Below are 12,589 nucleotides of genomic sequence, written 5' to 3' on the forward strand. Positions count from 1 at the left end.
TTGTCATTATTTCATACAGCTCATTTGACGCGCCCGGTTTTTTAATAACAAATCCCGCCTTCTACGCTATGATTGGTCAAGCGATACCTACCAGCGCGCCGATTGGTTAGTTGAGAGATCAATCAAGTCAAGGCTGCGCGACTTTAAAAATGGCACACAGATTTAATATTAATTTTTTTTAGCGGGTTCTTCCTATACAATGCACTATTCACTATATTTATTCTTTTTTCTTTTATTATTATTTTAAGGTGATTCTAATTTCATTTTTAAGGTTTTGAGGAAGCGCTAACGCCTTCGTGTGCATCCGTGTAATCTGTCCGTAGAGAAACCAAGTCATTGCTAAATGACTTCCGCAAACGAGGAATCGAGGTATGTAAGGTAGGTGTGAAATGGGTTTTTTTTAAATGCTTTTAATGCAAAATGTTCCTAAAATGGATTTTGGTGTTATCATTTGTTTTAGAACGACATCAAATTGCTCAAACGCTGTCATGTAATCAGGATTAGGATACAACCTAACTGCTGCTGTTCTCCAGATCTCCAGATCTTCATATCCAGCTGGGTCAGAATCACATCCTGTATTAGCTGGTCAAAATATAAATAAATAAATAAATAAATAAATAAATAAATAAATAATATTTGTCGTTATAGAAAAGCTCATGTGGTGAACTGATCCTGCTGTTCTCTACATCTCCAGATCTCCAGGTCTCCAGGTCCAGCTGGATCACAATCACATCCTGTATTAGCTGGTAAATACACAGATAAAAACATAGACAGACAGACAGACAGACAGACAGACAGACAGACAGACAGACAGACAGACAGACAGACAGACAGATAGATAGATAGATAGATAGATAGATAGATAGATAGATAGATAACAGTAGTCGTTATGTGATGCACTGATACTGCTGTTCTCCAGATCCGTTTTACATTTATGCAATTTGGCAGATGCCCTTATCCAGAGCGACTTACATTCACCTCATTCATACATCTGAGCAGCAATGGAGTTAAGGGCCTTGTTTAGGGGCCCAGGAGTAGCTGCTTGGTTTGAGGTTTGGTCTTAGTGTGGTCTTCAGAGCCAAGTGTTTCAGAATTACATCCTCAATCAATAAATTAACTAATAATGGATAAACAAACAAATAAATAACGAAACCGTATCTAGAAAAGCTCATCTGGTGCTCCGATCCTGCTGTTTATCAAATCCGTAGGTCCCGCTGGGTCAGAATCTAATCCAGCATTAGCAGAATGAAAAATAACATAAACAAAAATAAATAAATATAAAAGATGTCAAAAATATCCTGCTGATCTCCAGCTGCAGGTCAGAATCCTGTGTTAGATGGTTAGTTCATTAATTTTTTAATAGATGGATGGATGAATGAATGGATGTTTTTAGAAAAGCTCATGTGGTGCACTGATGTTGTTTAGGAAAAGTTAGAGCAGTGACATGTCTTCCTTCATTATACCTTCCTAATCGTATTGCTGATAATGTGATGTCTATCAGATCAACTGAATCACAGCAGGATCTCACATGGCTCACACTGGCAGGAAAGATGCTCCTCAACCTCCAGACTTTGCTTTGCTAAAAAGATTGGCCAAAGATCAGCTCATCTTCCTCCTGGAGCAGGTATAAGGTGCAAGGCTGTGTGTGCATTCACAAGTCAGCTCTCAGGTTACTGCAGGTGCTGGATGATGTGGGAAATAATGTGATCGTCATGTCTTACAGCTTCCAGGAAAGAAGGACTTGTTTATTGATGCAGATCTGATGAGCCCGCTTGACCGAATAGCCAATGTTACCACACTCAAGGTAGGAGTTATGGACAGTGGATTTACATGTATCTATATGCATAGTAAAATAATCAGACACACGTGGCTGTGTTCAAAAATAGGGAAGTGGTAGCTTAGTGGTCAAAATGTTGGATTTCTGCTCAGAAGGTCATTAGTTCAAATGCCCTGAGCAAATCCCTGAACTCTGAACTGGTCAGTATATTATAGAGAGAGAGAGAGAGAGAGAGAGAGAGAGAGAGAGAGAGAGAGATATGGAGAGATATTTAGTTATTGTTATACAATCTGTTTTTTTCTCTTCAGCAACATGACGTGGACAAACTCTATAAAGTTGAGCTCAAACCAATCGTCAGTGTTTCAGATCAGTAAGTGTCCTACAGGTCCTTTATTATAACTTTATATAACAAGTGTAGGCAGTTATAACAAGTAACAGCTTTATGGACTTTACATCACTAGACTCTGCTTCCTGATTCGTCCTCGAATCCAGACGGTGAAGTGGATCGCAGGTTGGTGGTGTATAATTCTGCATGTATGCTGCACATTGTACAATCTGAGGTCTAAAAATGTCTATATTTGCAGATATAGTGAACTCTGACAAAGCAGCTGGAAGGTTCAGACGATATAAAATTATCTATTCACCTCAGAAGGTGAGCTCTTTCTGTGTGTTTTGTCAGTATCCTGATGGATGAAGTGAGTTCTCTTATACAGTGTGCAAGCGATGCTGCGAAAATCCACGCGTTGCATTAAAAGCTTTTGTTTGCCGCTTGTTGCAGTTCTATGCGTGTGATGCAGTTTTGGAGGAGCAGGGAGTCTATGGTGGTAAGTGCTCCATATTTTCATGGAAACCTCAGCAAAACGGTTATTTCACAAGATTCCTGACACTTTCTTCTGAAACCTTTGCAGACGTGACGTCTGATGAATGGGCTTTCTACCTGCTTCCCCTAGACGATGACATCATCAGTCTGGAATTGCCTGAGTTCTTTAGAGATTATTTTCTGGTACTGTGTTTTTAAAAAAAAAAAAAAAAAGCCCTTTCTCTTCATCCATGATGGGAAATGGATTGTGTGCTTTTTTACCTCAATATAAATAACCTGTGGGATGCATTTATACACTGTATGGACAAAAGTATTGGGACACCTGACTTTTCTAGCCATATGTGGTTTTTCCCCAAACTGTAACCACAAACATGGAGGCACACGGTTGTACTGACGTCGTACAGACCCAAATCTGTTCCAGCATGACAATTTTTGCACAAAGCAAACTTGAAGAACTGCTTTACATGGGTTACAATGGAAGAGCTCCTGCGATAGAGCTCCAACCCTAATGAACAATGAATGTGAATGCTGACTGCATTCCAGACCTCCTCACCTCCTCACCTTCATCAGTATTTGACTATATTTATCCACCCTTGTGTTTTAGAATGATCTCCACAAAATGTAGTGGAACATCTTCCCAGAAGAATAGAGGTCAATATAAGGGCAAATGGGGATTAAATGTGGAAAAAGAAGCCCATACTAATCTTATGGTCAGGTTTTTGTTATTGATTAACGAAGAAGTGTATGACTGTTGATATGGAGCTTTCTATAAGTAGATGTAGTATATCTGTACGATGTATAAAGTGCATTCTGAAAGATCTGACCTCATTATTAATACGACTCTGGCTGTTAACTCCTCAGGAGGGAGATCAGCGCTGGGTGACGACGGCAGGAAGTGCACTACATCTCTTACATTCGCTGTATGGCCCCTTCTCCAAGGTCTACGGGATTGGAAGATGTGCCAAGGTGAGACCTTAGAGAAACACAAATAGAAAGAGAAGCAGTTTTTGCTCACAGTGAGTAAACATTACAGCCATTTTTGGGCTTGCTGTAGATGGTGTATGAGTCATGGAGGGAGCAGGTGGAGGACGGAGAGCAGAAAGCGCATCAACCGGAGATTGGCAACGTTTTCCTAATCGATAGAGGTAGGTTTATTTAAGAAAACGATTCGTGTGATGGTGTTCTGCTGATGTGAGGTGATATCGGCCTCTTAATGCAGGGTTCTGTGTTTTGGTCGACAGATGTGGACTTTGTTACTCCTCTGTGCTCTCAGGTGGTCTATGAAGGATTGGTGGATGACATTTTCAGGATTAAATGTGGTGAGGGGAACATTTATATGTGCTTATATCTTTACTGCGCAATGTATTGCTATCCAACTGGAGTACAATGTGGAATAATTCAGACTATTTGGAAAAGAGGCCACCCCTTTTTGTTATATAAACTACCAGACACAGAGGCCACACACCCTTTTATACAACTACCAGGCTCAAAGGCCACACATCTTCTATACAAAAAATCTTGGACAGAGGCCACACCCCCTTTTATAGAAACTACCTGACACAGTGCCACACCTACCTTTTATTCACCTCTTTTATTCAAATTACCAGGCATAAAGACCACAGAGGCCACACGTCTTTGATGCAAAGTTCCAGACACATGGGCAACACCCCTTTAATTTAAATTACCAAGCACAAAAAAACCCCACTTTTCTTTTATACAAACTACCAGGCACAGATGCCATATGTATTTATTTATTCAAATTGCTAAGAATAGAGACCGCACTTCTTTTAAGTTACACTACCAGGCACAAAGGCCACACCCCTTTTTTTTTTTTAAGGCACAGATGCCACACTTCTTTTAAACAAACTATTAGGGACAATAGCCACAGACATTTTATACAAACTACCATGCACTGAGGCCACACCCCTTTTCTTAGACTACCACGCAGTGTCAGGCTTGAACTGAACTCTTTTAAATAGACGCTGTTCTGAACCAGTGCAGACACATTCGAAAAAATATAGAGAAAGTTTCCATCTATCAGCAACTGCAAATGTTCTGAAGTTGAATAATGTTGAGTCTTTGTTCAATAGGTTGTGTGGAGTTGGGTCCTGAGGTCACCTCTTCTGATAAGAGTGTCAAAGTGATGCTTAACTCTCAAGATAAGGTATAGAGAGATTCTGCAGAGGTGTTGTTATTCATTTCTTCCTTCAAATATTTTATATATATATATATCTTCTCAATAGACAATACTATAAAAATGAAACTGCTTCTACAGTAGTACAGATTTACTGTCCTCTAAAAATAACTCAACATACATTATTGTCAAAATAACAGGCAACAAAAGTGAGTACACCCTCAGTGATAACAGCTGTACGTCGTGTAACCGTGCAAAGCCACACGTCCTATTCATCATGTTCAGGTTTTTGTCTGCATGACAGAACCATACAAATTTGTGATTCTGTAACCTGTAACAGTACCATGGCCAGGGTCATACAGAGGTTTTCCAAGACGGGACACATTCCAACATTCAGAACAGGCCTCGCAAAGGTCCACTAAAGAAGTTCTGACCACACACTGCAACAAGTCTGTTTGCAGGCTGTCGTCGTCGAAAGCCTCTTCTGAATCTGTCTCACAAGAAAGCTTACAAACAGTTAATGAAGACGACCAGTTTAAGAGCATGAATTACTGGAACCATGTCCTGAGATTAAGATAAACTTGTTTGGTCAGATGATGTCCAGCATGTTTGGCGACACCCTGGTGAGGAATAACAAGAAAATTGTGTCTTGCCTAAAGTCAAGCATGGTGGTGGTAGCGTCATGGTCTGGGGCTGCATGAGTCCTGCAGGTACTGGGGAGCTGCGGTTCATTGAGGGAAACATGGATTCCAACATCCGAAGCAGAACACGATGCCGTCTCTTTAGAAACATTCCCGAACTGCAGTTTTCCAACATAATAACGACCCTAAACACACCGCCAAGATGACACCTGCCTTGCTGAGGAAGCTGAAGCTGAAGGTGAAGTGGCCAAGTATTTCTCTAGACCTGAACCCTATTGAGCACCTGTGGGGCTTCTTAACAAGAAGGTGGAGAAGCGCCATGTCTCTGACATCCAGCAGATCAGTGATGTCATTATGGAGGAGTGAAAGAGGATCCCAGTAACAACCTGTGCAGCTCTGGTGAATTCCATGTTCACTGAGGGTGTACTCACTTTGGTTGCCAGGTATTTAGACAATAATGGCTGTATGCTGTTATTTTCAGAGGACAGGAAATCTGTACTGCTGTACAAACTGCACATATTTTAAATATATATACTATATGGACAAAAGTATTGGGACACCTGATTTTTCCAGTCATATGTGGTTCTTTATCAATGGGCTCATGAAATTTTCCCCTCAATTGAACCTGTAGACCCAAACCTGTTCCAGTATGACAATGCCCCTGTGCACAAAGCAAGCTTTATAAAGATATGTTTACATGGGTTGGAGTGGAAGATCTCCCACGACAGAGCTCTGACCTCAACCTGTTAGAACACCTTTGTGATAAATTGGAACACTGACTGAACCCCAGGCCTTCTTACCTCTCTTACTTTAGTAAAGCCTATATGGGCTGAATGAGCACAAATCTCCACATGTAACATCTTCTCAGAAGAGTGGAGGCTATTATGACTAAACGATGCTCAAAAAGAATCTTGCATGCAAGTCTTATGGTCAGGTGTCCACAAACATTTGTCCATGTAGTGTATACATGAGCGTGTGAGTGTGTGTGGGTGAGACTTTGTTTTATTTTATCAGGTGTTTAATGAAATCCGAAACGAACACTTCTCCAACGTATTTGGTTTCTTGAGTCAAAAAGCCAGAAGTCTTCAAACGGCATATGACGTGAGTCTCGCTTCACGTCTCGTTCAAATTCACAAGCAAACGGTCGGTTATATGGCTTTTTCGTCCTGTGTGTACTTGTGATAGAAACGGCGTGGGATGGATATCAAGCAGATGAAGACATTCGTTTCAGAAGAACTGAAACTTCTGAAACAGGAGCACCGTCTTCTCAGTCTGCGTGAGTTACATCATCTTTTATTCATCACCCGAACTCTCATACACGAAGCTCTGACTTTTCTGACTTGCTAATGGCATCATATTTAGACATTGGTGCGAGCGAGTCCATCATGAAGAGGAAAACGAAGCAAGACTTCCAGGAGCTGCTGAAGACAGAACATTGTAAGGAACGCTCACTCATTTAAAGTAACTATGAATTTATTTATTTACTGCCTGATAGCTGAAGGAATAACACAATGCTGGATTGAAATCGTACTTCTTTAGCTTTGCTTGAAGATTTTGAGGTTCGGGAATGCATCGGCTTCATCGAAGAACACATTAACAGACAGGTGTGGTAATGCAAAGCAATTAAAAAATTAATAGTCTAAAATACATTTTATGATTACGAAATGAATATATATTGATCGCATTGATGTAAATTAAATCAGTGCTAGAAACTCATTCTCACTGTACAGTCTGTTATAAAACACTGTTCTTTAGGTGTCAATGATCGAAAGTCTGAGACTCCTTTGTCTGCTGTCTCTTACTGAAAACGGTGAGTCTTATCAGTTATGATGCAAAACTTTTAGACATTTTATTTTTATATTTAAGGATCTAAGCAATTATATAGGATCTTTAAACATTCCAATTGGACTGAAAATGAAAGGGAGGAATGTGGAACATTGTTGCATTATTGGCGTCTGTCTCTATCTATCTATCTATCTATCTATCTATCTATCTATCTATCTATCTATCTATCTATCTATCTATCTATCTATCTATCTATCTATCTATCTATCTAAAAAATCAAAGGGAGGAATGTGGAACATTGTTGCATTATTGGCGTCTGTCTCTATCTATCTATCTATCTATCTATCTATCTATCTATCTATCTATCTATCTATCTATCTATCTATCTATCTATCTATCTATCTATCTATCTATCTATCTAAAAAATCAAAGGGAGGATTGTGGAACATTGTTGCATTATTGGCGTCTGTCTCTATCTATCTATCTATCTATCTATCTATCTATCTATCTATCTATCTATCTATCTATCTATCTATCTATCTATCTATCTATCTATCTATCTATCTATCTATCTATCTATCTATCTATCTATCTATCTATCTATCTATCTATCTATCTATCTATCTATCTATCTAAAAAATCTAAGAGAGGAAGGTGGAACATTGTTGCATTATTGGTGTCTGTCTGTCTGTCTGTCTGTCTGTCTGTCTGTCTGTCTGTCTGTCTGTCTGTCTGTCTGTCTGTCTGTCTGTCTGTCTGTCTGTCTCAGATCAGACTTCTCACTGTTTCTGTCAGGCTTATATCACACATTTCGCACGTTAGGGCACTGCGCCACGTGTCTGTTCATGCACCTGAACCATATTGCTGTATAACTTGTATAAAGACACCATTTGCTGCTCTTTGTCTCTTATTCGTCTATCCATGGGTCTGTTCATGCTCATTGTTCCACATTTCAGGTTTTGGTTTTATGCATTTAGTTTTATTGTGCTTGCTTTGTACATCCCTTTCCTTCTCATCACATGACACTACATGAAATGTTGTTATATGTTCTGTGACAGGACTCCTGCCGAAAGATTACCGCTCTCTAAAAGCTCAGTACCTCCAGGTGAGTCCATACTTTAATAGACGTGCAATGTAAAGGCAGCAGTATTGAATCCATTCCAACTGAGATTTAACTCTGCTGTGGTCCATCCTGGCTATACAATGTAGAGTTATGGCATAGAGCACCTACTGACCTTTGCGAACCTGAGGCAGATTGGCCTGCTGGTGGAGCAGCAGCCTGGAGAAGCACTAACAGCAGTGGAAAGCAAAGTGGGCAAACTGGTCAATGACAAGACTGTCGGTAAGACGTGGGACAGGATCACTAAATCTACAATATCTCAAAAGACCCAAAAGCTTATAGACACTAAACGCATTTCCTTCATTTTTCCAGGAAAGCTGACCGATGCGTTCTCCTCACTGGCCAGGAAGAGCAATTTCCGAGCGCTGAGCAAAAAACTGATGCTTGTATGTTAACTCCATGCATCTTCACACACCGTGTATATTCAGCAACACTGCACTAAAGACAGTATCTCTGTTTAGATACCTAAGACTGGTGAAGAGTATGACCTCCGAGTCCCACGGGACATGGCTTACATCTTCAGTGGTGCCTACGTCCCGATGAGCTGCAAACTCGTTGAACAGGTTGGAGAGCAGATTTGTATTGCTTTCTTCTGAGATATTTTAATATATATTTGGATATATTAAAACATGTTTGTTTGTGTATATAATATACAGTATATATGTTTTATTATGCAGGTATTGGAGAGGGATGGATGGACGGGACTCGAGGAAGTCACTCGCATGTTAAACGGCCATGAGTTTGCAGTCACAGGTCCTGAAATTCTTCAGTCTTTCGAACTATGGTGGTTGATATAAGACTTTGAAGGCATTGAAAAGAATAGGGTCTCGAGTAAATTGCTCGAAATCTGCTCGAGTAAAAACAGTGGGCGGTGGGGTGGGGGATTCTAATGTAATCTCTTGTTATAATGTAATTTATAATAATGAAGAGAAATCACGTCTGCATCACTGGCGTCTGTCTTTTCCGTCTGCATCCTTCTTTTTTGTGAGTTTAGTGTGTTTGTTCTCCGTCCATCAATCAATCAGTGCGGTGGTTTCCTGTCCATGATACCCCCCCCACCCTTTCATTATTTTTATTTATATATATATTTTTTAGTCAGTATAGGATATGATTTAAAATGTAGTTAAGTACAAAACTTCAAACAAAACATACTCAAGTAAAAGTAAAATTAGAAAAAAAAATACTTCAATTAAAGTAACACGAGTAAATGTAATTGGTTACTATTGGTTACTATTTCCTAGCGGTGGTGGTGGTGGTGATGTTGGTGTTGTTGTTGTGTGTGTGTGTGTTTTTAAACAGACCCCCCTCATATAGTTATATGCAGAATTGAACTTGCAGGGAAATGAAAATGTAATTGAAATGAATAGATTTTGATGCATTATAGAGACTTATAAATTCAACAAAATCACTCGACTACTACCAGAGACGTTATTAAACGTCTTAGAAATTAGTCCTTATCACTTCTTTTGCATTTCCAGGAGGTTCCAGTGGGACTGAAGCACGAATGAAAACAGACTCCCAAAGGATTATTCTCGTGATGTTTTTGGGAGGATGCTCCTACTCTGAGATATCAGCCTTGCGCTTCATAGGCAGAGAGAAAGGTGAGGATTGTTTCACGCTGAATCTTTTGTGACTGAAAGTCCAGCACGGGTGCATTAACATTGAAATCATTTAATTATTTATTTTATTTTACAGGTTATAGGTTTATCGTGGTGACAACAGCGATCACAAACAGCGCCAGGCTTCTGGAGGCTCTGTTAGAATATCAGACTTGAATCCCCAGAGTGTCCATAAGTGTCCACGTGTGTGTGTGTATGTGTGTGTATGTGTGTGTATGTGTGTGTATGTGTGTGTGTGTGTGTGTGTGTGTGTGTGTGTGTGTGTGTGTGTGTGTGTGTACAGGACCAAAGCTGAACCGAGCTGAACCGAACCTACAGTTACAAATGGACATGAAGGCAATGAGTGAAAACAAAAGCACTATGCTATTTCATTGAATGTGTGTTTGTTTCATATTATTTTTTGTATGATTTGTGAAAGCGCAGGGGCACGATGGCAGTGTTTTCTGCTGCGTCCAGATACTAAGAGTTCCACCGTGGACAATAAATATGTATTTGTCTTTTAGATGTGGTATGTTTATTTTACCAACCCATTAAAAAATCTTTTGCACCTAGGGGGCAATTCTGCACTGCCGACCAACCCAATAAAATCTCATTTACACCTAGGGGGCAATTCTGCACTGCCAACCAACTCACTAAAATCTCCTTTACACCTAGGGGGCAATTCTGCACTGCCAACCAACCCACTAAAATCTTATTTACACCTAGGGGGCAATTCTGCACTGCCAACCAACCCACTGAAATCTCATTTACACCTAGGGGGCAATTCTGCACTGCCGACCAACCCATTAAAAATCTCATTTACACCTAGGGGGCAATTCTGCACTGCCAACCAACCCACTAAAATCTCATTTACACCTAGGGGCAATTCTGCACTGCCAACCAACCCACTAAAATCTCATTTACACCTAGGGGGCAATTTTGCACTGCACTGCATTTCCGCACTGCCAGCCAACTCACAAAAAACTCCACACCTAGGGGGCAATTCCACACTGCTAACCCCCCCACCAGTGGTGGGCTATCAGGGCCAGCAAGGCCTTCTCCTCTGGCCTAAACACCATCAGAATCACTTACATTTTAATATAGATTTTTTTGCATGTATATTGAATATGTAATAATTGATCTCCAATACTATACTATCTTCGTTTCATAGCATTTCTCTCACTTGTGCTGATTCCTGTAGTATATGTGTACACGTTTGAGTTTCTATCCAATCAGATTTTAGCCATCACGTGTCACGAACGTGAAAGGAATCTGTCATAAACCTCATTTACACCTAGGGGGCAATTCTGCACTGCCAACCAACCCACTAAAATCTCATTTACACCTAGGGGGCAATTCTGCACTGCCAACCAACCCACTAAAATCTCATTTACACCTAGGGGGCAATTCTGCACTGCCAACCAACCCACTAAAATCTCATTTACACCTAGGGGGCAATTCTGCACTGCCAACCAACCCACTAAAATCTCATTTACACCTAGGGGGCAATTCTGCACTGCCGACCAACCCATTAAAAATCTCATTTACACCTAGGGGGCAATTCTGCACTGCCAACCAACCCACTAAAATCTCATTTACACCTAGGGGGCAATTCTGCACTGCCAACCAACCCACTAAAATCTCATTTACACCTAGGGGGCAATTTTGCACTGCACTGCATTTCCGCACTGCCAGCCAACTCACAAAAAACTCCACACCTAGGGGGCAATTCCACACTGCTAACCCCCCCACCAGTGGTGGGCTATCAGGGCCAGCAAAGCCTTCTCCTCTGGCCTAAACACCATCAGAATCACTTACATTTTAATATAGATTTTTTTGCATGTATATTGAATATGTAATAATTGATCTCCAATACTATACTATCTTCGTTTCATACCATTTCTCTCACTTGTGCTGATTCCTGTAGTATATGTGTACACGTTTGAGTTTCTATCCAATCAGATTTTAGCCATCACGTGTCACGAACGTGAAAGGAATCTGTCATAAACCTCATTTACACCTAGGGGGCAATTCTGCACTGCCAACCAACCCACTAAAATCTCATTTACACCTAGGGGGCAATTCTGCACTGCCGACCAACCCATTAAAAATCTCATTTACACCTAGGGGGCAATTCTGCACTGCCAACCAACCCATTAAAATCTCATTTACACCTAGGGGGCAATTCTGCACTGCCAACCAACCCACTAAAATCTCATTTACACCTAGGGGGCAATTTTGCACTGCACTGCATTTCCGCACTGCCAGCCAACTCACAAAAAACTCCACACCTAGGGGGCAATTCCACACTGCTAACCACCCCACCAGTGGTGGGCTATCAGGGCCAGCAAGGCCTTCTCCTCTGGCCTAAACACCATCAGAATCACTTACATTTTAATATAGATTTTTTTGCATGTATATTGAATATGTAATAATTGATCTCCAATACTATACTATCTTCGTTTTTTATAGCATTTCTCTCACTTGTGCTGATTCCTGTAGTATATGTGTACACGTTTGAGTTTCTATCCAATCAGATTTTAGCCATCACGTGTCACGAACGTGAAAGGAATCTGTCATAAGGCCTTCAGAATCAGCAGTGTGGGCACCTGCAGCGTAAAGCTGTTGCTTTAACTATTCAGATTTTGGGTTTGCAACACCTGGGCCATCTAACAAGCGTACAAAATAACATTCTTTACTTCATCTTGAGTGGA

General features: G+C 40.6%; 1 protein-coding gene and 1 long non-coding RNA gene across 7 annotated transcripts; one reads left to right on the top strand and one right to left on the bottom strand.

Moving 5' to 3' along the window:
• Window positions 1–141: 141 nt before the first annotated feature.
• Window positions 142–10,398, top strand: vps33b (VPS33B late endosome and lysosome associated). 6 transcript variants are annotated; one of them, XR_014534960.1, is made up of 27 exons: window positions 142–378; window positions 461–559; window positions 695–746; window positions 1,502–1,624; window positions 1,724–1,804; window positions 2,086–2,147; window positions 2,239–2,288; window positions 2,362–2,429; window positions 2,556–2,601; window positions 2,686–2,780; window positions 3,459–3,563; window positions 3,652–3,742; window positions 3,839–3,916; window positions 4,688–4,761; window positions 6,387–6,473; window positions 6,558–6,648; window positions 6,735–6,809; window positions 6,912–6,976; window positions 7,128–7,182; window positions 8,216–8,262; window positions 8,367–8,499; window positions 8,590–8,663; window positions 8,739–8,840; window positions 8,955–9,030; window positions 9,756–9,878; window positions 9,973–10,143; window positions 10,180–10,398. XR_014534960.1 is itself a non-coding variant. In XM_083549969.1 (26 exons), exons 4-26 carry the CDS (start codon window positions 1,529–1,531, stop codon window positions 10,050–10,052), a joined length of 1,854 nt encoding a protein of 617 aa, XP_083406095.1. In that variant the 5' UTR covers window positions 142–378; window positions 461–559; window positions 687–746; window positions 1,502–1,528; the 3' UTR covers window positions 10,053–10,398. The 6 variants fall into 6 exon arrangements, 3 of the variants coding, with proteins under 3 accessions (XP_083406095.1, XP_083406093.1, XP_083406094.1); XR_014534961.1 differs by having other exon boundaries at window positions 9,973–10,129; XR_014534962.1 differs by having other exon boundaries at window positions 9,973–10,113.
• On the bottom strand, window positions 10,093–11,948 carry LOC310730874. Its single transcript, XR_014534996.1, has 5 exons — window positions 11,885–11,948; window positions 11,426–11,516; window positions 11,159–11,373; window positions 10,750–10,790; window positions 10,093–10,444 (listed from the first exon to the last, which is right to left on the bottom strand). It is a non-coding gene; the product is annotated as an uncharacterized lncRNA (long non-coding RNA).
• Window positions 11,949–12,589: the final 641 nt, after the last annotated feature.

The sequence above is a fragment of the Silurus aristotelis genome (genome assembly GCF_946808225.1).
Source record: "Silurus aristotelis genome assembly, chromosome: 9".
Lineage (NCBI taxonomy): Eukaryota > Metazoa > Chordata > Actinopteri > Siluriformes > Siluridae > Silurus > Silurus aristotelis.